General features: G+C 36.2%; 1 protein-coding gene across 1 annotated transcript; it reads left to right on the forward strand.

Moving 5' to 3' along the window:
- The first annotated feature begins 9,341 nt into the window (after positions 1-9,341).
- LOC123893797 (repetitive proline-rich cell wall protein 1-like) lies at positions 9,342-11,013 on the forward strand. Its single transcript, XM_045943594.1, has 2 exons — positions 9,342-9,622; positions 10,347-11,013. Exons 1-2 carry the CDS (start codon positions 9,523-9,525, stop codon positions 10,811-10,813), a joined length of 567 nt encoding a protein of 188 aa, XP_045799550.1. The 5' UTR covers positions 9,342-9,522; the 3' UTR covers positions 10,814-11,013.
- The last annotated feature ends 14,470 nt before the right edge of the window (positions 11,014-25,483 follow it).

The following is a 25,483-nucleotide window of genomic DNA, read 5'->3' on the forward strand; positions in this document are numbered from 1 at the left end:
TTTATTTATTTTATTTATGATGGTTTGATTTAATTAATTAATTGTGTGTTATTTATTAATTTGGGTATTTTGGGTAGAATAATTGAGTATGAAGAGAATGAAGTAGATAGTGGGCTTTATGAAGTGGGCTTAAGTTTTAATAGGAATTGTGCTACCAAATAGGTTTTGGGGGTGTGTTTAGAGAAATAATAGACATATTAGGGTAAAGGGTAAGATAGAAATAGAAAGTCTCATTTTTATTTCAAAAGAATAGAGAGAGGTTAGAAGAGAAAGAACAAAGGAAGAAGAAAAAACTTGAAGATCAGAGAGCTAGGAATTGAAGGAGTAAAGAATCCATCTAGAACAAGGTAAGAGTAGTATTGGAACTAGAGGTGATTCGTTAAAAGAGGAGAAAAACTATTTTTCTCCATCCCAGTCTTTCAACACCTTTTTCTTTTGGGTTTTGGGGAATTTCTTTATGAAAAATGAAACATTTTTTATGCAATGACATGAACTGATCTTGATCCTATGCTTATGTATTGATGTGTATAATTGGATTATAAGGATATAACTTGCTAAATGTTAGTAATGAGATGATGATTCCTCATGATGTAGTGTGTTGATGAATGTTAGTTTCTTTTATAAGAATATTAATGAATGAATATTATGGTGCAAGAATTGATGAATGATTAATGGATTAAGTTATCCATAATTGTGGTGAAAGAAATTAGTAGAAGAGGATATCATATGTTTGATATATGTGGACATTGACATGCATTCATTAGTCTTGTCCAAGTGGTGAAAGAAAGTGGTTATGATGATATATGATTAATGGATTAAGTTACTCATGGTGAAAGACATGGTACCACATGCATTCACTGGTCTAAGAGACATGACATTATTATGTGGAATTAGAAGTTAATTAGGTACTAAATGTCTCTATGTGCAATAAGTGATAATTGGCATTGTGTGGAGTTTGTTGTGTTGTGGCTAATAAATGTGTATCTAATTGTTATTCTACATGATTAGATAACTATGATGATGATTGTAAGATTAGAGTCGGAACAATAATGCTTATTTATGTTATATGCTTTCTTGATTATTTTTTTTTTGAAGAAGCTAAATTAGTCCACCCAAATCTTTCTTGATTATTTAAGTGTTTAGTATGAGCAATTACTTACATTTTGTTGGTTTCAATATCTAACTCTTTGTTTTATGTATTTGTTGGACTTTTAGGGGTTCAGACTCTCACGTTGAGCATCATACTTATGAGGATTAGTTAGCTGTTGTTGGTTATCTGCTTTGCTTTGGTGAGGAGAAGGGTTCATTGCCACTCCATTAATCTTACGTTATGTAGTTGGAACTTTATGTCCTAGTTAGTGTTCTGAGAGCGTAACACCCAGGGGAGTCCCTGACTATTTCGAGAATATTAAGAATAGACCCTATTAAAAACACAATTTATATATATATATATGGGGAGGGATCAAATTACACCGGTGTAACATTTGAGTAATGTTACACCGCTCAATAACGCTTCAACGAATATAAATTTTACAAAATCCACCGTTAGATTGAAAGTTTATATCATATAGATCATTCATGTTCAATTCTATAAAAATCTAAAATCATTTGATATGTTATTGAGATTGGTCAAGCTTAACGGTATTCAATAAAAACACATAAAGCGTTAATCTTGATCGGTCTCAATAATATATCCAACGATTTTAGATTTTTGTAAAATTGAACATGGATGATCTAAATGATATAAACTTTCAATCCAACGGTGGATTTTGTAAAATTTGTATTTGTTAGAGCGTTATTGAGCGGTGTAACATTACTCAAATGTTACACCGGTGTAATTTGATCCCTCCTATATATATATATATATATATATGGGTTTTGCTAACGTACACCCACTTGTTTTTTAGAAGGTGTGTATTAGCAAGTCATAACTAAAAAGTGGTAACATACACCTTGAGGTGCATGTTGCTAAAACACTCCTTCTAAGAAATAAGTGGGTGTACGTTAGCAACTCCTATAAGCATTTGCTAGAATACACCCACTAATTTTTTAGAAGGTGTGTTTTAGCAAGTAATAACTAAAAAGTGATTAAATACACCCTAAGGTGTACGTTGCTAATGCACACCTTCATAAAAATGAGTGGGTGTGTTATAGCAAATCCCTATATATATATATATATATATATATATATATATATATATATATAAAGCATCCTTTATTTAAATTGTCAATGACATACGAAATAGTTATATTATAACTAACATAAAAATGTCATATTATAATCAATAATTAACATGAACGTGACTCGGGGTGACTTAATTGCATTTTTCGTCCCTTGTGTTTAATTTAGATTTTAATTTGGTTTCTTACTTAAAAAGTTTCAATTTAGTTTTAAGTTTACTTTATGTTTCAATTTGATCTCTTACATTTAAATATAGATGACTAGCTTGAAACCTAAAATACTATAGGCTTAATTAGTAAAATGGTCCCTTAAAGATATTTTTTGTTTCAGATTGGTCCCTTAAAGAAAAAAAGGTCCAAATAGGTCTCTTAAAAAAAAAGTCCAAATAGGTCCCTTAAAGACATCTCCGTTAATCAGTTTGGTCCCTAAAAAGAGGTCTAAATAGGACCAAACTGATTAACGGAGATGTCTTTAAGGGACCTATTCGGACTTTTTTTTCTTTAAGGGACCTATTTGGACCTTTTTTTCTTTAAGGGACCAATCTGAAACCAAAAATGTCTTTAAGGGACCATTTTACTAATTAAGCCAATACTATAAGGACCAAATATCATTTTGACAAATGGAAATACTTATTACTGCAAAGTGATTTAGTAATAATAAAATATCACGTGAGTTTATAAAAGGGTGAGTTTATAAAATGGGACCTCCAACTATCTAGAAATATGAGGCCCTTAAAATCAGAAGCCTTGTAGTGTATCACATCTTGCACTTGCATGGGAGCCGCCCCTGGTAATACCGAATAGTTAGTGTCGTTATCTTTGCTTTGATCAGACTATTTGTGGCTTTATGCCTTATCTTATCTATGTTGGAGTTGTATTATGGATTTAAGATGATTGTTTAAGTATGAATTTATGGATTCAAGTGATGCAATCTTATTTGGTATGTATGAATTGGAGTATGAATATTCTTACATGACTTGTATGCATGATTAAAGATTTTAGTTAGATGTTTTATTTCCGCTATTTAATTTCAATGTGTGACGCTCTAAATACTTCATTGTCTGTTATTTAAGTTAATAAAGTGAGTAAGGGATCTAGGGTGTTACAGTGTGTACTTGGCAAAGAGGTTCATCCCATCTTACTCGTTAGACCACACTCTGTCTTTAACTTATAGGGGATGGTCGAAATATCTTATTTCTATACCTAATAAAATCCAAGATAAATATAACGATTCGATATTAATAATAATATTTTTTTAGAAAACTTGGTATCTGATCTTAGGACCGACTAATCCAAGGGGACCAATCCCACCGCCCACTTGCGGGGGCTTCATTTAAAGCCATCGTTTTTTTGCTCTGTATGGACTTAGGCCACCGAAATTGGCACCACGGGGAATCGAACCCGAGACCTTGAGAGAAGCATACTCCAAGAACCCAAGCCAACACCACAAGACCAACTCTAAATGAGTTATATTAATAATAATATTAATAATTGTTTAGATGGATTTTTTTAAAAAAATTAATTTTATAATGGTATTGGATCAAACAACACTTTGATGTATTTAAGAGACATGTATTTCGTCCTTACAAGATATCCAACAAGATTATTCAATTTTCTAATATTTTATGTGACCTCTTTACTAAGTGCTCTAAAGCGGTAAACAACACATGTATTTAACTCTAAAAACTATATAATATATGTAAGGAGAAGATGGAATACATAAATTAAAAAGTGAAAAAACAATATTCTATATTACTTACACGATAAAGGGGAGAAAATATGGTTGAAGCTATCAAATTTGTTTATGTTATGGTTATCTTTATTTCCCTATTTCTTGTTGCAATGAACGTTGATGGTAAACCATTTTATTTTGTTTTATCACTTTCAAATTTTTGTAGTTGCTTTCTTGCAAAATATTTTAGCCTATTTTAATAGCATCCTTTTATTCTCATTTTCATTGCAGCGTTTATTAAGTGTACTCAAGATTCTGATTGTCCAAAAAATAGGTGCTCAAGTGATACAAAAACGAAGTGTTATGCATTTAAAACTTTGCTTTTTCCTGATTCCTTCTGTATATGTGACGGAGAGATGTCCTTAGATCTGATCTCATAAGCTGCTATCATTTAGTTATTGTGTTTTGCCCCAATAAAATACTAAAACACAATTCAACTCAATTTTTCTTGTGTTTTTCACTACGTTCATAAATGTGTTATGATTTTCTATGTTATGGAACCTAAGTGTTATGGTTTCACGATGGTTCAAGCCTTACTTTACTTCCATATAATTAATTTTTTAATTTTGTACTCAAGCATAAGTTAATAAAGTCAACCAATCGTGGTTAAAGTCGTTTGTCTAATTATATTAATCTGAATAGTCATTTCAATTCGTCAAAACAATTGACATTAACTTCAATATATAGTTTTTATTGTCAAAAAAAAAAAACTTCAATAGTTTTTGACATTAAAAAAAACATTGGCTTAAATGCAGTTTTACCCCCCTTATTTTGAAAAATGCGGAATTTTACCCCCCTATTTTAAAATGCGGAATTTTATCCCCATTATTTTATAATTTGTTGGATTTTGCCCCCCACTGAAATTTTGCACAAAATCTGCTTTTGAGCCTCAAGTTCAAAGTTTCGCACATAACTCAATTTGGATCAATAATTCACAAAACGGATACCGAAACGACCGTAATCGAGTAAGATTTCCATAGAATCAAACCTCACTAAATTTGGAGTTACAAAGAGAGATTAATTACAATTTTAGTGAAGGTCTATCCAATTACTAATTCTGCAGAAATCTACTTGTGATCTTCAAATACAACATCGTCTCGTAACTCCAAATTCGACGAAATTGAAATGCCAACAAGGGTAATTTCGTTAGATTTCCATACATGTAAATAGTATTATAAAATGAGCTACAAGGTGAGAGGCATGACGAAAATATCAGTAGTAATTTCATACGATAATTAATTTGAACAGACCTTCACTAAAACGGTAATTAATCTCTCTCTGTAACTCTAAATTTAGTGAAGTTTGATTCTATGGAAATCTTACTCGATTACGGTCGTTTCGGTATCCGTTTTGTGAATTATTGATCCAAATTGAGTTATGTGCGAAACTTTAAACTTGAGGCTCAAAAGCAGATTTTGTGCAAAATTTCGGTGGGGGGCAAAATCCAACAAATCATAAAATAAGGGGGATAAAATTTCGCATTTTAAAATAGGGGGGTAAAATTCCGCATTTTTCAAAATAGGGGGGGTAAAACTGCATTTAAGCCAAAAACATTAGTTTAACTCAATTGGCCGGACATTGCATTATATATGCAAGAGATCGGGATCCGAACCTCAGTCATCTCACTTATCCAACTTAAGAATGAAATTTATAGTCACTATGGTTAATTCACACCTTTATATTTTGAGATTTACTTTTAACGTCCTACCGATTTCTCACGCGCCCTATGCATTTTCCATTTTACCCTCCCGCTACTTAAGTAGCGGACGTTATAAAAATGAGAATTTTTTGAAACCAACGTCAGTTACTTAAATAGCGGCACGTTATAAATGTAGGGTGTTTTTGGAGGTATCCACTACCTAAATAGCAAACAGATATTTTGATAAATTAGTAGGACATGCAAAAAAATAAGTAAGATGACAAAAATAAATCTCTTATATTTTTAGGTGAATGTAAATTATTAACATAGTACAATAAACACTTACATCTTCTATGACTCACGTAAATCAACTTTGTGTCAATTACTCATGACTTTTTTATACAAAATGTCAGTTACTCTTGACTCTTTTCTAACAAAAAAGACTACTACTTATATACCTAAATTTCCAACTAATTAATTAGTTTGATCGTTGGAGTAGTTTAATCCACAAGTGTATAGTTGTAGGATGCATGTGACAAGGGTGCACAATATTTTTAAATTAAGTTTATTAATTAAAACAATTTTCATGGTGATATTTAATAAAAGAAGAACAACGTATAAGAAATAAAATAATTAAATTATATTGAATTTAAAATTTGAAATTATGTTCTAAAAGATATGAGTTATTCATTCCAATCAAATCAAATGAACAAAGAATTTTTTGTAATTACATTATTATCATCAAAAACCAAAAAATAAAATAAAATAAAATAAAAGCCTAATAATATTCTTATTTAAATTGTTTAATCTTTGGTCGGCTATGACATGTGTAGCTTTTTTCCAGGCTGGATTTCTAGTTGTAGCATAGCACATGTTTCTCTTTCCTCTTTGTTAAATCTGTACAACTTTAGGTACTAACTTACTTCTAGTTTTGCGGCCATTAGGTACTAACTTGCTTCTAGTTTTGCGGCCATTAGAAGAAGATTCCTTCACTGTGTTGTTACTGTTTGATAACAAAACACTGCCCTTGTTGTATAGGTGACCAGTCCAACCAAACCAACTATACTAGTAGGTGAATTGAAAGGATGATGATAACTGGCGTGGAACTGGATCCTCTCATGCTTTTTGTATCCTGCCATCTTTATCGTTTTGATTCAAGGACCGATATTCACACAAGTAAATGTGTGAATCCAATGACTGAGATTGGCGCAGAACCAAAGACCGGATTATTGACGTCTATAAAGATCGGATCCAATTGGCATCTATAAAGATTGTCACCACAAGAACTTCGTAATTATTTAATGGTCCTATTGACATTTTCGTATTATATGCTAATAGATGGACTTTGGTGTTTTTCGTGCATCCCCCTTTATTTTTTTTTAGGAAGAACTTCAAAATCATGACCGGTGTTCTCCATTTTCATAGAATATAATAGGTTTAATTAGTAAAATAGTCCCTTAAAGACATTTTTGGTTTCACATAGGTCCCTTAAAGAAAAAAAAGGTCCGAATAGGTCCCTTAAAGAAAAAAGTCTGAATAGGTCCCTTAAAGACATCTCCGTTAATCAGTTTGGTCCTCTCCGTCCATTTTTTCGAGAACCAAACTGATTAAAGGAGATGTCTTTAAGGGACCAAACTGATTAACGGGGATGTCTTTAAGGGACCTATTCAGACATTTTTTTCTTTAAGGGACCTATTTGGTCGTTTTTTTCTTTAAGGGACCAATGTGAAACAAAAAATGCCTTTAAGGGACCATTTTACTAATTAAGCCAATATAATAATTCTATTTAACAGACTGAATTAGCTTCACAGTATAGCAAATCAAAGTTTACTAAATAGATTGATGAAAAAAATACATTTTATAACTAAATTGATTAATTAAAATTGGACTAGACAACTAAATTGATAAAGGAGAAAAAAAAAAACACATGTGATTTCCTCTTATTTTTATTTTTGGTTACCAAATTATTCAATTTTTACCTGTGACCCCATCTATCTCTCTTTGGCATCAGCGTATCAGAATTCTCCACACTCAAATAGCTAGCCGCTTTACTACGAGGCCATTTGTTATAGTTTATTTTAGAGAAAAAAATTATTTTTTTTATAAAAATAATTACTTTTAATTGTTTTGCATCTGTTTGTTATAGATTTTTAAAATAATCAGAAGCTAAAAATAATCGGAAAACAGCTAAAAATGTGAAGCTACTAAGGGTCTATTTTTTATAGATTAAAAAATAGTGATTTTAATGTAAAATAATTTAGAGATTAGTTTTTAGAGATTTTTAAAAAAGTTGAATTTCCTTTGTGTTTGTTTATTATAATAAAAATCACTTTTTTTAAATATATTAATTTTTAGTTTGTTTGGATACAACTTATAAAAGCGATTTTTTTAATTACAAATAACTTTCTTCTTTTAACATTTCTTTTCTCTCTCCTCTAAAAAAAATCTATTATTTATAAGCTACTCTTAGTAGCTTCTCATTTTTAGTTGTTTTCTGATTATTTTCAGCTTCTGATTATTTTAAAAATATGTAACAAACAGATGCATAACAATTAAAAGTGATTATTTTTATAAAAAAAAATGATTTTTTTTCTAAAATAAGCTATAACAAACGGACCGTTTGTTATAGCTTATTTTAGAAAAAAATCACTTTTTTCTAAAATCACTTTTTTTTTGTTTTTCTTTTTACTTTGAAAACACTTACTGAGGGCTTTTTTAACTTAGCGAGGGTGGAAGCCGCCAATAAATTATTGGGGGTTAAAACCGCCAATAAATATTTTATAAATCCGTTGGTAAATTGAAATATTCTTGTAGTGAAAGAAGAACATTATTTGTAATTTAAAATAATCACTTCAATAAGTTGTATCCAAACAAACTAACGATTATTTTATTTAAAAAAAGTGATTTTTATTATAATAAATAAACATAAATTAAATTCAACTTTTTCTAAAAATCTAAAAAAACTAATCTCTAAATTATTTTACATCAAAATCACTATTTTTTTTAATCTGTAACAAATAGACCCTATACTGGAAACAAATTTCCTGTCGTTATATATAGTAGGCGACGTAATTAATCTCGATCATCCGATCTAAAATTAACGGTTGAAATTATTTTAATAAAAAAGTTACAATTGTTACTCTTATTGATCCGATTTAATATCAACGGTTTAGATTGAAAACTACGTATAACTGTGTTAAATATTTCCTGCAGCCAATCTACATTTATTTTTATTTTTTTACAAAATGTATCTACATCCCTTTATAACCACTAGATTCACTTATCTTACTTATCCAACTCTTGTTTTTTTGCATTGTCCAAAAATAGAGTAAAACCATACAAATGAATGTTGACGCAGAACTAGGAATTTGCAACCTTTTATATGTGTGGGGTGTGTGTCTCTTTGAGTCGGTACCATTAGGTAACATCAGCGGTAGTACTTGTTCTGCATGTTTGGATTTCATTGTCAGAACTAGGAATTTGCAACCTTTTATTTATTTTACCATTTTTTCTAATTCATCTAATTTTCCCCCTCTATTTTTATTACTATTGATGAAGTATAATTTTGTAAAATTAACTACAATTTTTAATTTGTGTTATATGTTAAAGTGACTTACATTGAGAGAGAGGAAGCATTATCCATTTATCCTACCATACAATAGGAAAAAAAAAATAGTACCTAACTTTGGAGGCACAATAAATGGAATTGTAATGGTTACAACCTCTCAGCGAAAAAAACGGTTCTAAACATCATTAACCTCTTCCAACCACACCAAAAAATCTTGGAATGTAATCAATCACTAAAAGTAATATTAATATAAGTCACTTATGTACTATTAATCTCATACTAGCTACTAGTATAAATAATGCAAGTTTGTGACAATGTAACTCAAACTAAGTCTTCATTGCCCATTTCAGCTTTCACTTCTAAACCACTCTTTGTTTTGTGGCCTTTTTGTTTTTCTCAATCATGAGAAAGACTTCGACTATGCAAAGGCCACTTTTGGCTTTTTTACTTCTTGTCACCTTTTGTTATGCTACTTCTGTTGTAGCAAGAAATGATCCTTCAGGTTTGTGAACAATACTAACTTTGATATTGACATATAAATGTACAAAATATATATATTTGTACACAATATACTAACTTTGGGTTATTTTTTGTTTACTCTTAGTATCTTATATTTCACTTTATTTGGTAAAAAAGGGTAGAGAGAAATTTATTGTTTAAAAAATTGACATGAAAATGTCATTGTTCATGTAAAAATTGTTGTCACTTGGTCTTCTTTTGCCTAAAAAATAAAGTGGTCTTCCTTTTAAACTTAATTTTTTGCATGTGTTATGATAATAGTAAAGTAAAATCAAATTTAATTTTAATAGGAGTAGTATGCTTAACTAAAAGTGAAATCATACATAATTTTTGTATTGAGCAAGATTTCTTTTAGAAATTTTAATTTGAAGGTAATTTTTTTTTAATGTAATTCTATTTTATTTTATTTTAAGAAAAAACCAATTTTACTTAAAATTTAGATACTATTTATTAAGTAATATTCAAAAAAAAAAAAGTGCACAAGCTTTTAGCGTATATGTTTGGAACAACGTGAGTTTAACAAGATTATGGTGACACCATAATTTTATTGAAGATTTAAATATAGTTTTTTTTTATAAGCAATTATAGTAGATCCTAGTGATTCAGACAAACTCGCTGTTATTTATATAAAATATAAAACAATTCAAAATTATAGAAGCAAACTATAGAAGTTTATAACTTGGGTAATTTTGCATATCTTTTCGTAGGGAATGAAGTGAAAACAGAAGTGAAGCTTGTAAATGAAGAGGTGACAAAGCCAAGCCAAGAAGGACACAATGAAGATGAAAAATTCAAAGCATTTTTCCATCTAAAACATAAATTAAAAGGATATTTTCACCAAAAACCAATATTCAAGAAACCAATTCCATATTATAAGCCTATTCACAAAGACATTCCAATTTATAAGCCTATACCAAAATATATTCCAACCTATAAGCCTATCCACAAACCAATCCCATCAGTTGAGCAAGAATCATTTTTTAAGCATAAGCATTATTTCTTCAAAAAGCCAATTATTCCTATTGTTAAACCAATTTACAAGCCAGTTCCAAAAGTTATCCCAATTTACAAGCCCATTCCAGTTTACAAGCCTATTCCAAAGGTGATTCCAATTTACAAGCCTATTCCTAAGGTGGTTCCAATTTACAAGCCAATTCCAAAGGTGATTCCATAATCTATTGGAGAGGAAAAATAAACATATCTCTAGTGTGCCATAAATGTTGTGTTTCATATAAAATAGCTATAACTTAACACAATTTCAATTGTGTTTGCATAACTGTCTTATTTTATCTTGTGTCATTGTTATTTCATTTGAGGAACTTATCTTGTGTATTAGTTAATGTTTTCACCTTAATAAAGTTTTCAGTTTGCCAATTTCCATTGATATGTTCTCTTTATATTTATTATTTTCTTATGATTTAAAATGGAGCTGGGGATGAACCCAAGACTTCTAGCTACTACTCAAACTCTCACTACTAGACTAAATTTGATGGCTTTATTATTATTATTATTATTATTATTATTATTATTATTATTATTATTATTATTATTATTATTATTATTATTATGTGACGAGAAAGAAAGAAATTTTAGATCTCTTATGTAAGTTAGATTTGCAGATAGATAAAAGGTGGTTGAGAGAAATCTCACTAGAAATTGTTAAGAAGTCTCAGGCTTGAATCTTTGTTTATAAGTGAGAGCAATTCTTACCTTACGAGGATTCTAAGAGGAATGACCAATAAATGTTTTTAATAGAAATTAGTCATTAATAAAATTTATGGATATATACTTTGTTTCTTTTAACATTTTAGAACACATAAAGAAATGGTTCTATTTTTTACACGATCTCTATATCCTTTTTATGTTAAAAATGAAAGGAGAAAACATATACAAAGAGGTCATATATTTTTTTTTTTGACAGAAAGAGGTCATATATATAAATATGTGCATACAAAGAAAATTATGTGAGCGATACATTTTTATTTCCATACTTTATATATATAGGAAAAAAAGAAGGATATTTTTTAAGTAAATCAAAGGGTCCTAATTTTGAAGTACAAGATGATGTGCAACAAAAAGGAGTGGAGACATACACATAATATAATCATGTAACTCTAATATTGATTAATAGAAATTCCGGTTGTTTTTTCTGTATAGAGACACAAATCCTGTTATTTGAATTTTTTAGGAGGTAAGGAGCTTGTGGAGGGGGATGGAGAAGAGGAGGTCAGTAAGATGGTGAAGGTTGAAAATTTGTTGGGTCAGGAGGTTGGTGTAGGAGGGCCAGCAAACTCTACCAACATCCACCATAATGTCACAGGGGGAGTGACTAGAAGATTGACTCAATCTGAGGATTTGGGCCGAGCCAATATATAAGTCTACTAATTGGAATGATAGAGTTAAAGGTGGTAAGGGGCAGTTGAAGGTAGGCCTGAGCATCGGTCGGTTTCGGTCAGGTTCGGGCCAAAAATCACTAAATCGATAAAAACCACAACCATTTAATTTGGACCCAATTCCGACCGTCTATATCTTCGGTTTGTTCGGGTTCGGGTCATACGAGTGGCGGGTTGAATGAATCGGTTATTACGGGTTATATCGAAACTTTGTTTACATCTAAAACTCATCAATGCTCCAAAAATTCCTAATTTTCGAATAGTTTAATACCTCGTACACAATGCAACAAAATATAGACGAAGTAAATTAAAAAATAAAGAGGGTTAGATGCAGTTACTTTCTTTCAATATGTAGATCTAAAGACAATAAAATATCAAGTAGAAGAGACGTATAAATTAAAATAGATCTAGAATATATATTAGAATATTTTCCCACCTTCTTCATCACCATATTATTAATTATAAGCTTTGTAAAATATAACATTTTTATCTTATATCAAAGATGGATAAAAATAACAAAGAGAAGAGTATATGAGATTGAGAGGGAGAGAAGGAAAAAAATTAATTTGCATCTAATGGTTGTTCGGTCGGTTTTGGTTATGGAGAGATGGAATTTTAGAGACCCGCACCCGCCCGTATGCAACCGTTCATGCCCAATTTTTCGCAATTTGTTGACCCGAGACCCGACCCACACCCGACCGAATGCTTCAATATGTTGTCGGTTATATCGGTTTCGAGTCGGGTCTCGGGTTCATGCTCACCCCTAGTTGAAGGGAGGTGTCTATAGTGATGGACCAAGGAATGTGTACAATAGATTGAATTGCAGCCCTATATCATAAGACTTGTCTAACGCAATTTCATCATCTGTGAGGAAACATAAAAAAAAACGCAGAAGACTCTTGTTCTCTCATCTGCTTCATTGCGATTACAACATCAACTAGCACATAGCATCAAACCGCGAAAGCGTATCACTAATTCATCTCTCTCTCGATGGCGTGTCCATCTTGTTCTGATCGAGAAGTTGAATCGCAACGGATTGACCCAAATTCTGATGGGGTAACGCGTAATTCTCCATAAAGGCATAGACCTCGTTTGAAAACAGCAAATTCATTGTCCTCAGCAGGTTCAATCTTGTGTTGTAGCTCAATTAATTCTTCCGACATTCGCAATTGCAGCAAGAAATTTCAAGAGAAGTTTGAACATGATGCGGCGACATAAATTTGGCAGGGAGAGGTAGAATTGGGTGTCGAAGGAGAAGAGGAGGAGAGATATGTGGAGAGGCTTATCCTTAATGAAAACACAGATGAGGAAGCCAGATTGTTGAGGGAGCAACAACACAATTGTCATCCATGAAGATTCTATCTTTAAATATGCGAGGGTGGGGCAACACGGCAAAACGTCGACGGTTGAAATCGTTGCTCAATTCAGGTTCGTTTGACATGTGTTTGTTACAAGAAACTAAGATAATAGCTTTTGATGATAGTATGATTCATAATCTGTGGGTCATACCGATGTTGCTTGGGTGGCTACAGAATCTAATGGTTTATCGGGTGGGTTGTTGTCTGTCTGGAACATTGGTATTTTCACTTTTAAATTCAGTTTTACAGGAGATGATTTTCTAGGTGTATGTATTGAATGGAACTCTGGTCTGTTGTATATAGTCAACATCTATTCCCCTTGTAGTTTATCAGGTAAACGAAAACTGTAGAATGATCTGATTGATTTTAAATTCAATAATGCTCCTGGCGAATGGTGTTTAGGTGGTGAATTTAATGTCGTGTTGAAGGTGTGGGAAAGAAGGGGAAGTAGCGGAGGAGGGGGTCAAGCAGAGAGGGATAATTTTGCGCATTTTACTGATGTTATGGAGGTGGTTGATGTCCCGGTGATGGGTAAGAAATTTTCTTAGTTTAACGGAGACGGTTCGGCTATGAGTAAATTGGATCGTTTCTTGGTATATGAAGGCTTTATCGTTAAAGGAGGCATTTCTTGGTATCTGATCATTGTCCTATTTGGCTCGTTTGTTCTACACTTAATTGGGGTCCTAAGCCATTTAAATTCAACAATTGTTGGCTTCAGCATCCGAATTTCATTCCCTTTGTGACAAAAACTTGGCAGAAATTGGAGATTAAAGGTAAAAAAGCTTATGTTCTCAAAGAGAAGATGAAAAAAATTAAAAGATAGCTTGAAAGTGGGGAATAGGGAGGTTTTTGGTCTTCTTTATTTGAATATTAATAAAACCGTTACGGAGTTAAATGAAGCAGAGGAATTGATTGCAAATGGTAATGGTGATTCATCGATCTTTAAAACCAAGGAGTTGGTCAATAATTTTTGGGAGCAGCTTCTAAACAAAGAGAGTCTTCTTCGACAAAAATCTAGAACAAAATGGATTCAAGAAGGGGATTCAATTTCACGGTTCTTCCATGCTAGTATAAAAAAAAGACGGCGTCAAAACGAAATTGTGTCATTGAAGAAAGGGGATGAATGGATACAAGGGGTAGCTAACGTCAAGAAAGAAGTGAAAGATCATTTTTCAAAGCATTTCTCTGAGGATTGAAATAGCAGATGTGATGGCGGTAAAAAAATATCTTGTCGTTTTGTCTAAAGTAGTGACTGCTTCTTTTTAACTCTTATAGATAAAAAGGATCATCCCCAAGATCTCTTTGATTATCGTCCTATTTGTTTGATTGGGAGTTTATATAAAATTGTCTCTAAAATCTTGGCTAATAGATTGAAAAAAGTTTTGGGGAAGTTGATTTCCATCTGTCAATCGGCTTTTCTACCTAATAGACAGATTTTGGATGGTGTAGTAGTCCTTAATGAGATTATTGATTTGGCCAAGAGGAGAAAGAATAATTGTTTACTTTTTAAGGTTGATTTTGAAAGAGCATATGACACCATGAATTGGAGTTTTTTGGAGCGTATGATGAACAAAATGGGCATAGACGTTGGATCCAGCGCATAGAACGTTTAAAATTTTACTAAGTTTAAAACCTAAAGTTTGTCGAGCGTAAACAAAGACATCGAGCATACAGGTCATCATCATGGAGTCAAAGAACAGACCTAAATGTGCTAAGCATGCAAAACACATTCGGTTCGACATTCATAGGAAATTAAAACATCTCACGCAAAACCTAAGTCTAAATATTGTAAGACAGGAAAGGGAAATGCGAGCAGATAAATAAAGTGCCGAAATAAAAGACCACGAGGGGCCATAATTGTTAAATACATCAAAAAGGCGATCGCAGCTCCAAAACAAGAAAAATTTACATCATTTCGTCTTCGGGGGGAACAACAATCTCGCCATCACGAACAATTTTATCTTCATCCAAGCCCTCCAAGGTCAACTCCTTCCCGGCATTTAGGACCTTCAGATGTTCCACGACATTGGCAAACTAAGAACTCGCGGCCTCAACCATGTTGTCATTCAAGCCCATGATCGTCTACACCAAACGGGCACGCGAGAACTCGGCATATATTCCAGGTGGGTCGGCGGTCCTCTCTTCCTCATCAACAGTCTCCAGACCCACCTGCTTACCCTGCTCCTGCAATTTCAGCTCCAGTTCTCGGATCTGACCCTCCAGCTCTTTCACCCTCGCCAGCAAAGCGTCCCTATCCTTGGTAACCTCCTCCAGTTTGGCCTCAGCAGACTTTAGAGACTCCTGCACCTCTAGTTGCAGAGCATATTTTCTCTGGTACTCCGCGTAAGCAGCCTGGCTCGAGCTCAACTCCGAGGAAACCTCCTTCAGCTTTTTCAGAGCGGCATCTCTCTCATGGAGGTAATGGCATTCCCAACTATTCAGGAAAGTAACTGTATCGAGAACCTTGAACACTGCCACAGACTGCTTAGCGATCTCAGCTCTGATTGCCATTGGTCCCATCGAGGATAAAATGCTGGAGTCAGGCCCGAAAACAGATATCTATGTGTGCTCATCAAATATGGGATCATGCGAGTAAACTGGAGGATAGACGAACTGGGCCGCAAGGATGCCGGGCATTAACTTGTGAAGACCATCGGAAGCGGAATTAATGGGATCCTCGACATCATTCACCCTTCGTTGTTGGCGAGAAGTGTGGGTATCCTCCAGGTCACCCTCACGAACACGCTTCTCAGCTATAACTTCGAGGGAAGGGCTGGGGGATGGTTGAATAGAAGAACTAGCAAGTATCGAGCTAGAACCATCGGCAGCTTCCATAACTTTCTTTTACGCAATACGAGCCTGGCGAAGCTTCGCTTAAGCGGTCGACATTTCAACTGCACGAAATGAAAAGAAAATTAAAGGGGTCAATAAGTAAACAAAAAATGGAAAACAAAAAATTAGACACAAGACATAAGAGACGAGCATACGGAAGAAAGTGGCCACATCCTCTTCAGTTTTACCCGTCTCGTCACGAACAAGATTTCTATTGTTGTCCTCCAAAGAAACTTGGGGAAAAGAGCCCACATAGTCCTCCAACCTCTTATAGTCCGCAGCTTCCTCAGGACTGAGGTCGGATTTTCTAACGATCAAATCCCGGGGAAGAAGGTCATAGTGACTCTAATTCCAGTAAAACGGGAAACTGGCATAATCCACCTCCACGGGAACATTGCCAGGACCCATGATCTCTTCCCCGTTTGCATCTCTTCTAGGCCCCCGGTAACAGATACTCTTCCAGCCTTCCACACTGATGGGGCGAACAACATAATACCTCTCTTTGAACCCCCGGACTGAATCCTCATACATCCGGAAAAGGCTTTTCCTCTGCCTAAAGGATACCCATCCGAACTTACTATCCTAGCCATCCTCTCCACTCCTAGATGCCTTCCCTTTGGCTTTTTCGCCCTTAGGACACGAACCCTGAAGAAAGAAGGCATGGAAAAACAACCTCAAAGTAGGTACTATATCCAAGAACTTGCTCGTTACTTGGAACGCTCGAAGAAAGGCCATTGAGTTCGGATGGAGTTGCGACGGTGTAACCCTCAAATGCCGAAATACCGCTTTCTCGAGATCTGTGAAGGGGAGGCGGTACCCCATGTGTTCAAAAATTATTTGATACACGGGGATCGTCCCCCAACCCCAATTGGAGCATATCCTTCTTCCGAGAGTAGGCACCCGGATCTCCCAGTTGGAAACATCGATATCCTCCACCTTGTAGAAAAGCTCCTTGTGCCCATTTACACACCCAAAGAATATAGAGGGCGTTTCTCGAGGTTCATTAGCCACCCACGACAAATCTACGCATAAACGTGGGGAGCCTTCCTCGGGTCGAGAGTGGTCACCGTCCATTTGTCACCTGAAAAGCAGAGGAAGGAAACGTGAATTCGACATTCGCAACATCAAATCCACCCTTCCACCGCCAAATCAAGTGAAAGGGCGTGGATATCAACGAGCGTACGATCGCTCATGAGCAATACTCGCAAAAACAGCAAAAGGGGAAAATCTACTCGAAAACCCTAAAAACGGGCACGCTCAGAAATTCGGCGCTCATGAAAACCCAGAAAACGGGTACACTAACAATGCCTAAAAACTTAATGAGCATCGTGCCAATAAGCCTTAAATCTAAGGACGATCATACCAATCTAAGCAGTTTAAGTCACTAAACTACCTATTTTAGGGAGAATGAAGGCGTTATCCACCCCTAACAACCCTCCTAACCACCGTACCGGAGCTAAAGTAATTGAAAATTAATAACTTGCTCAAACTGAAGAAAGAGAAGTTTAAAAACTTACTTGTTCGATGAAAAGAGTAAGGAAAAGCTTTGGTGAAGAAGACAGTAGGAAAGCACACTGTGAAATCGCTTGGAACTCGAAAGGATGAAGCTTAGCAGGTGAAAGGGGGTTGAAGAATTGAAGAGAAATTGTGAGGAAACTATATGTTTCGAAAAATGTTTCCTTTCCCCTATATATAAGTGAACGCGACCGTACACGCCAAACCACGCCACCCCTCATCCTGAACGTTGCTTTGATCCAACGGATGGGATTGGAAGCGATCCAACGGTTCGAAAGCAACCTAAAGAGAAACGAAAAGGCGCAAAGATCCAACGGTCCAGAAAGACCTCGTGATTCAAATCATCTCAATAGCCACTCAAGTGCTATTTTAATAGCCTTTACACGTGGCAGGGAAAGACGAAGCGGCTCGTCCCTTCAAGTCACATCCAGCTGCCCGCAAATCTTGCGAAAACCAACGCGCTATGATTTCGGAGAAGTAGCAACAAATAAGGCATGCCGAGATCCTAGGTATTATCCTTTCGAGATTCTCGGCAGATTCAAAGGGATCTCACGAGACACTCGCGGAATCAGTAAAGCAGACTACGAATTATCACGCTCGCAATACAATATATGCTCGACATTAGTGAATTTTGCAATAAAAAGACTAGGGCATGTAAATGAAAACTTTATTATTATTTTAAAAAGGGGAAAGCAGATACAAATTCGGGAAGTAAAATTACAATGAATTGAGCATCTAATGCTCGCTATCTGATTCAACTTCCGACGACTTTGCCGGCCTTCTCTTAGACTCCACCGTCATCTGAGAGCCTCCTTCTTCACCAGACGAGGGCTCGCGAGGATAAGAATCCTGGGGCTTATACACCTTCAGTAATTCAGCATAATCTTCGTCCACTTCATTTGAATCCGAAGAATCGGAGGAAAGGACTATCACTTCAACCTTAACCTCCTTAGACCGCCTCAAACGAGCGGACCTACGATTAGGCTGGGACCTTGATGGCCCCACCTTGCCTTTATGCAAGCTCTTCCCATCAGCAACAACCTTTTGAGTATTCTTCCGTTCCATAGCTATCAACCAAATTACGTCTGAAAAGGTTGAAAGGAAAGGCAACTATTTATATGTAACTTGCCTCCCTCAAAAGGCCCAACATCGTAGTTAACGACCCACAATAAATGCATGGGCGGCTGCAATTCCTTAAGGTTGACCAATTTGACAGTTGCAGGTACCCAGGGTTTGACCTCATTGGAAAATACCGCTACTTTCTTTCAAAATTTTGACTTTGATTGAACGGAAAATCATAAAGACTGTTGCTCATGCTCCTCGAGAGCCGAGCCGGAAACATTCCTCGGATCTAGGACCTGCTCCGCAAACTGAAAGACCATTACACACGCCGGTGAATCAGAGATGGTAAAAACTTCAAAGTTATTATGCTTATGTTCGAGCATAACAACTTGGGGGCTCCTGTTCTGGGCCGAGCTTAGAAGCTCGAAGACCCAATCATACGAGCTTATATAGCCGGAACAGCACCTAATGCGCGGACATGTCATGGATGCTCGCCATTCCAACGGTTATATTCCAAGCCGTCCTGTAACGTTAAATCCCACCGGAATGATGAGCATTGACTGCTCATCAAGGCTTTCTAGCCATTTTCCGGCAGCCACTTGATGGCCATAAATGTCATCAAGGGTCTTGGCCCTGCGCTGGGAGCTATATATACATGATCTCATGCCATTCACAAGGTACATACTATCTAGCACAGAAAACCTTCACTCCACACTTAAACTGACTTGAGCGTCGGGGTGCCTGCAGGTACACAACCCCCTCCGCTTCAACAGGGGCAATCAAGAGCACAACGCCGGCGCGGTCGCATCTTCTGGTCAGACACGATCAAGAACCTTAGGAAACGAGGTATAAATCTTAATTCGTCATCTTTGTGTGTAGGAGGCTGTGGGAGTGTTGAAACGAAATATCATCTATTTTCTAATCAGTAGCTTGGAATGAGATAGCAAAGTGGTTAGGAATTCCGATTGTGTTGGGAGAGGGGGGTCCAGAGCATTTTATTTTTTTCAAAAACTCAGCAACATGCAGAGGGAAAGTTAGGGAAAAGCTCGGAGTTATTATCTTTAAATCTGAAGGCTTTTGTGCGGGAAAAAGTTGTAGAAGAAATTAAAGTTTATTCTTGGATAATTCTCATGTCAAGATCCACTGATTTTAATTATTCTCTTGTTTGTTTGGGCGTTTGAGTTTGTAGGATCGAGTCCTGTTTCTGGTGTTTTTGTTTGCAGGTTCCAGACTGAAAATATATGCAACTCTCAGTCTTGTGATGGTGCTATCCCGGTCCTATATCTTTGTTGCTGTAACACCCTAACCCATACTACCCTTAAAAACGTAATTTTAAAAACTTTTCAACAAGTGTAAAGGCAGAGTGCCACGCGGTAATTAAAAACACAATACATACACACAGAGCGTCATGAACTTTAACATGAAAAGCAACAGCGGATTCATTCAAACCAAGCATGCATATATATACATATATATATACATAAGCCATATTCATCCCTAAGGATGTCACTTATACAAGAACTAGCATATCAAAAGGTAACACCGATATACGATGAAATCCAAGCGTAACCCCGACTCGATGTTACATTACCAGAGCATTCACTATTTACAAACTCTAGTCAAAAGCTAGTACTAAGAGGAGTAATCTATGCTAAGTCTCCTCACCAAAAGGTATCTTCAACACCCAGCTAATACCGCAGTCTAAACGTCGGCACAGTCCTCAGCCTGAATATCTGAACCCCCAAAGGTCCAGCAAATAACACAAAGCAGAGAGTTAGAAAACATAATCGCATATCATACGAGTATAAGAAAGGCCTTACACTTTCGAACTACATCATACATATTCTAACTCACGCCAAAACATCGCACTAAACGATTATCAATTAATAAGGTTCAACACATTTCAACCAATTAATGTCACATACCATTTACCAAATATATGCGCATTTACCCTAAGGTATCTAATGCCAATTAATTCACTGTCATGCCATCCCTAGACATAACTAAATGCATGTGGTACCAAGATGTCTCACCAACGGTGGACCAAGAACAGTTTTATATCATGCTGGATATGTCGGAACTTACCGAACCATCTTATCTCCCTTGGATAAGCCAAAACAGTTTTATATCCTGTTGGATAGCAACTCCGGACTCATGGATTCATCTAATCCGATCCTCGGCTTCATTATGGACACATAATCCATTTTCGTTATTGGAACCCAAGTTTCCAATGTTCACATACAATCATGAATGCATGTATGTATACACATATCAACCATATGATATTCTCTAGCTCGATGCTACTCTTTTATGAACGCGGGAACACAATCCTAACACATTCACTTAACATTGCAATTAATGCCAAAACATAACATTGCTCACATTAAGCTAAAACTTATTGCATACACGTTTATCAATCATATAACGATTAACAATAAGCATTAACAGTATCAACATGTATCAACAATCATGTAAGGATACTCTTAAACCATGTTACAAGTGCCTAATCACACTTATAAACATCAACAAAAATTGCTGTCACAGAGGCCTTCGCTAAGCGAAGCCTTAGCGAGACTTGGCGAACCTCACCAGGAAGTCACCTGCTCATAGCGAGCTTCGGCGAGATCCAGCGAACCTGTTCGCTACAGCGAACTCCTGGTCGCTTAGCGAACCACACCAGAACAGAAAATCTGTTCTTGAGTTATCTAAGGCGGTTTAACCTTAAATCAACTCAAAAATTCATCCAAACATGTTATAAATTCATATAAACAGCCATTCCAAACATATATGGTATCAAGGAACATTAATCATCCCTTCCAAACATCCAAATACCTCTAACAATCAAAATCATGGCAATTACTTGAGTTTTAAGCAACTTTCATAAACTTTTTCAACATGATCCAAACACATACATATTTTTCATGAAATCAAACTAGTGATTAACACATACAAAGTGATGATGAAGAACATCATACTCACATACAAAAGCTTAATCAAAATCTAAAAGAAATTGAGTGGGAGAGTTCGGGAACGGAGACATAGACAATCTCCCCCCTCCTTGTCACTCAAGAATCATGAATTCTAATCTCTTACCTTAAGCAAAGATGATGATCCAAGCCTTCTCTTGCTCAAGCTTTCTCTTAGCCAAAACCCTAGCTCTTGCTCTATCTTGCTTCTACTCACTCAAACTCAAAGAAATGAATTTATGATACTATTCATATGTTTGACTTGCTACTTATACTACTTCTCATTTGTCATGAACCAAGCCCAAATGGCTTAGGCCCATGCCTCTCACGCCCATTTAAGCCCAAAACAAGGTTCTCGCGCCTAATAACTTACGTTCGGCTAAATAATTATTCGCCGCTCACTAAAATAATAAAAGCCAATTAATAAATAAAATAACATTTAATAAAACATACGAATACGAAAAATGGGTCGTTACAATCCTACCCCCCTTAAAAGAATTTCGCCCTCGAAATTACCTAGAAACAGATCGGGATAAGAATCTCTCATCTTGTTTTCCAACTCCCACGTCGCATTCTCACCAGCCGGTCCTCCCCACACGACTTTCACGGATGCAATCTCTTTGTTTCTCAACCTCTTCACTTCTCTTCCTTCGATTCTCAAAGGCACAGTCTCAATGGTCAAGTCATCCCTCACTTGAACATCGTCCGATTCAATCACGTGTGTCGGATCAGACACATACTTGCGCAACTGTGATACATGAAAAACATCGTGCAAATTCGCCAATGATGGCGGTAATGCAATCCTATACGCAACTTTCCCAACTCGCTTCAAAATCTCAAACGGTCCAATAAACCTCGATGTCAACTTCCTTGACTTCAACGCACGTCCTACTCCAGTAGTCGATGTAACTCGTAGGAATACATGATCCCCCTCTTGGAATTCAATGTCCTTCCTCCTCTTATCATGATAACTCTTCTGTCGACTCTGAGACGCTTTCATCTTCTCACGAATCATCCGAATCTTCTCTGTTGTTTCTTGTACAATCTCTGGTCCAAGAATTGCACCTTCTCCAGTTTCATACCAACACAGAGGTGTCCTACACCTTCTCCCATACAAAGCCTCAAACGGTGCCATTCCGATACTAGAATGGTAACTGTTGTTGTATGTAAACTCTACCAACGGCAAACAAGAATCCCAATTCACGTTTTGCTCCAAAACACAAGCTCTCAACAAATCCTCTAAGGATTGTATCGTCCTCTCCGACTGACCATCTGTCTGAGGATGATACGCTGAACTCAACCTCAACTTCGTTCCTAAAGCTTCTTGCAAGCTTTCCCAAAATCTAGAAGTAAATCTCGGATCTCTATCCGAAATAATACTTGTTGGAATACCATGTAGCTTCACAATCTGCTCCACATAAATCTCGGCCAACTTAGGCACCAAAGTACCTTTCCTGATAGCAATGAAGTGAGCACACTTCGTCAGACGATCTACCACTACCCAAATCACCTCGTTACCTTTCTTGGTCTTCGGTAAACCCCCCACAAAATCCATTGCAATGCTATCCCATTTCCATTCGGGTATAAACATTGGTTGTAACAAACCAAACGGCTTCTGATGTTCAATCTTCGATTTCTGACAAGTTAAGCATGAATAAACAAATTCAGAAATTTGCCTCTTCATTCCCGGCCACCAAAACAACTTCCTCAAATCCTGATACATCTTGGTTACTCCAGGATGAATACTCAAACCACTTCTGTGACCTTCTTCCATGATCATTCTCTTTAATTCGGGTACATCCGGTACACAAACTCTTCCGTGAAATCTCATGACTCCACTTTCGTCAATCTTGATATTGGTCTCCTTGCCTTCATTAATGAGTACCATCTTCTCCATCAATCTCTTATCCGATTTCTGACGTTCTTTAATATCTTCGAGAAAAGGATTCGTCAACTTTAACATTCCAAGCTTCACACTTGTAGAAGTAACCTCGCACACAAGACTCAAGTCTCGGAATTCTTCAATCAACTCTAACTCTTTCACCATCAATGATGACATATGCAAAGTTTTCCTACTTAATGCATCGGCCACCACATTGGCTTTTCCGGGGTGATAACTCAATTCAAAATCGTAGTCCTTTAAGAATTCGAGCCATCTTCGTTGCCTCATATTCAACTCCTTCTGGTCGAATAAGTACTTCAGACTCTTGTGATCACTAAACACTTCAAACCTCGATCCAAACAAGTAGTGTCTCCACACTTTCAAAGAAAACACCACTGCGGCTAACTCCAAATCATGCGTTGGATAGTTCCTCTCGTGAACCTTCAGTTGCCTTGAAGCATATGCTACCACATTACCCCCTTGCATAAGCACTCCACCAAGTCCTAACTTCGAAGCATCGCAATACACGACGAACGACTCTTTGGCATCAGGTAAAATCAACACGGGTGCAGTAGTTAATCTTCTCTTGAGCTCTTGGAAACTCTTCTCACAAATACCATCCCAAACAAACGCTTGATCTTTCCTCGTCAACTTGGTTAACGGTAAAGCCAACTTCGAAAAACCTTCGATGAATCTTCTATAATAACCGGCTAAACCAAGAAAACTTCTAATCTCTGAAACAGATTCCGGCGTTCCCCACTGTGACACAGCGTCAACCTTCGCAGGATCTACCGCGATTCCTCCACTTGAAATTATATGCCCTAGGAAACTCACCTCTTTCATCCAAAATTCACACTTCGACAACTTGGCATACAACTTCTTCTCCTTCAAGACTTGCAAAACAATCCTCAAGTGCTCCTCGTGCTCTTCCTCGGATTTTGAGTAAATCAAAATGTCGTCGATGAACACCACCACGAATCTATCCAAAAATGAATGGAAAATTCGGTTCATGTACTCCATGAAAACTCCAGGTGCATTGGTCACACCAAACGGCATAACTGAATACTCGTAGTGCCCATACCTCGTCCTAAATGCAGTCTTAGGTATGTCTTCCGTCTTCACTCTAATCTGATGGTATCCAGATCTCAAATCTATCTTACTAAACACACAAGCTCCAACTAGTTGATCCATCAAATCATCTATCCTCGGAAGTGGATATTTATTCTTGATCGTCACTTTGTTCAACTGACGATAGTCTATACATAATCTCATGCTTCCATCTTTCTTCTTCACAAGCAATACCGGCGCTCCCCATGGCGAAACACTCGGTCGAACAAACCTCTTCTCAAGCAGCTCTTCAAGTTGCTTCTTCAATTCATTCAACTCCGACGCTGACATTCGATACGGCGCCATCGATATCGGGCTAGTTCCAGGTACTAGGTCGATAGAAAACTCTACCTCTCGCTTTGGAGGCACGTCAGATATGTCATCTGGAAACACATCTGGGAATTCACAAACGATCGGTAACTCTTCTATCTTAACTCCTCCTTCGAGTTTCAATGATGCAAACATCATGAACATCTCGGCATGTTCTTTCAACGCTTCCGATACTTCCTTCCCGCTCATCAAATGCAAGTTCTCCTCCGGCTTCGGAAAAACAACGGCCTTCTCACGACAGTTGATATGAATTCGATTAAAGATTAACCAATTCATACCAAAAATCACATCCATACCACTAAGTGGAATACACACTAAATCCATACCAAAATGCCTACCAAAAATGGTTACGGGGCAGTTACGACATACTTGTCGGGTAATCACTGAACCATTAGCAGG

The sequence above is a fragment of the Trifolium pratense genome, linkage group LG7 (genome assembly GCF_020283565.1).
Source record: "Trifolium pratense cultivar HEN17-A07 linkage group LG7, ARS_RC_1.1, whole genome shotgun sequence".
NCBI lineage: Eukaryota > Viridiplantae > Streptophyta > Magnoliopsida > Fabales > Fabaceae > Trifolium > Trifolium pratense.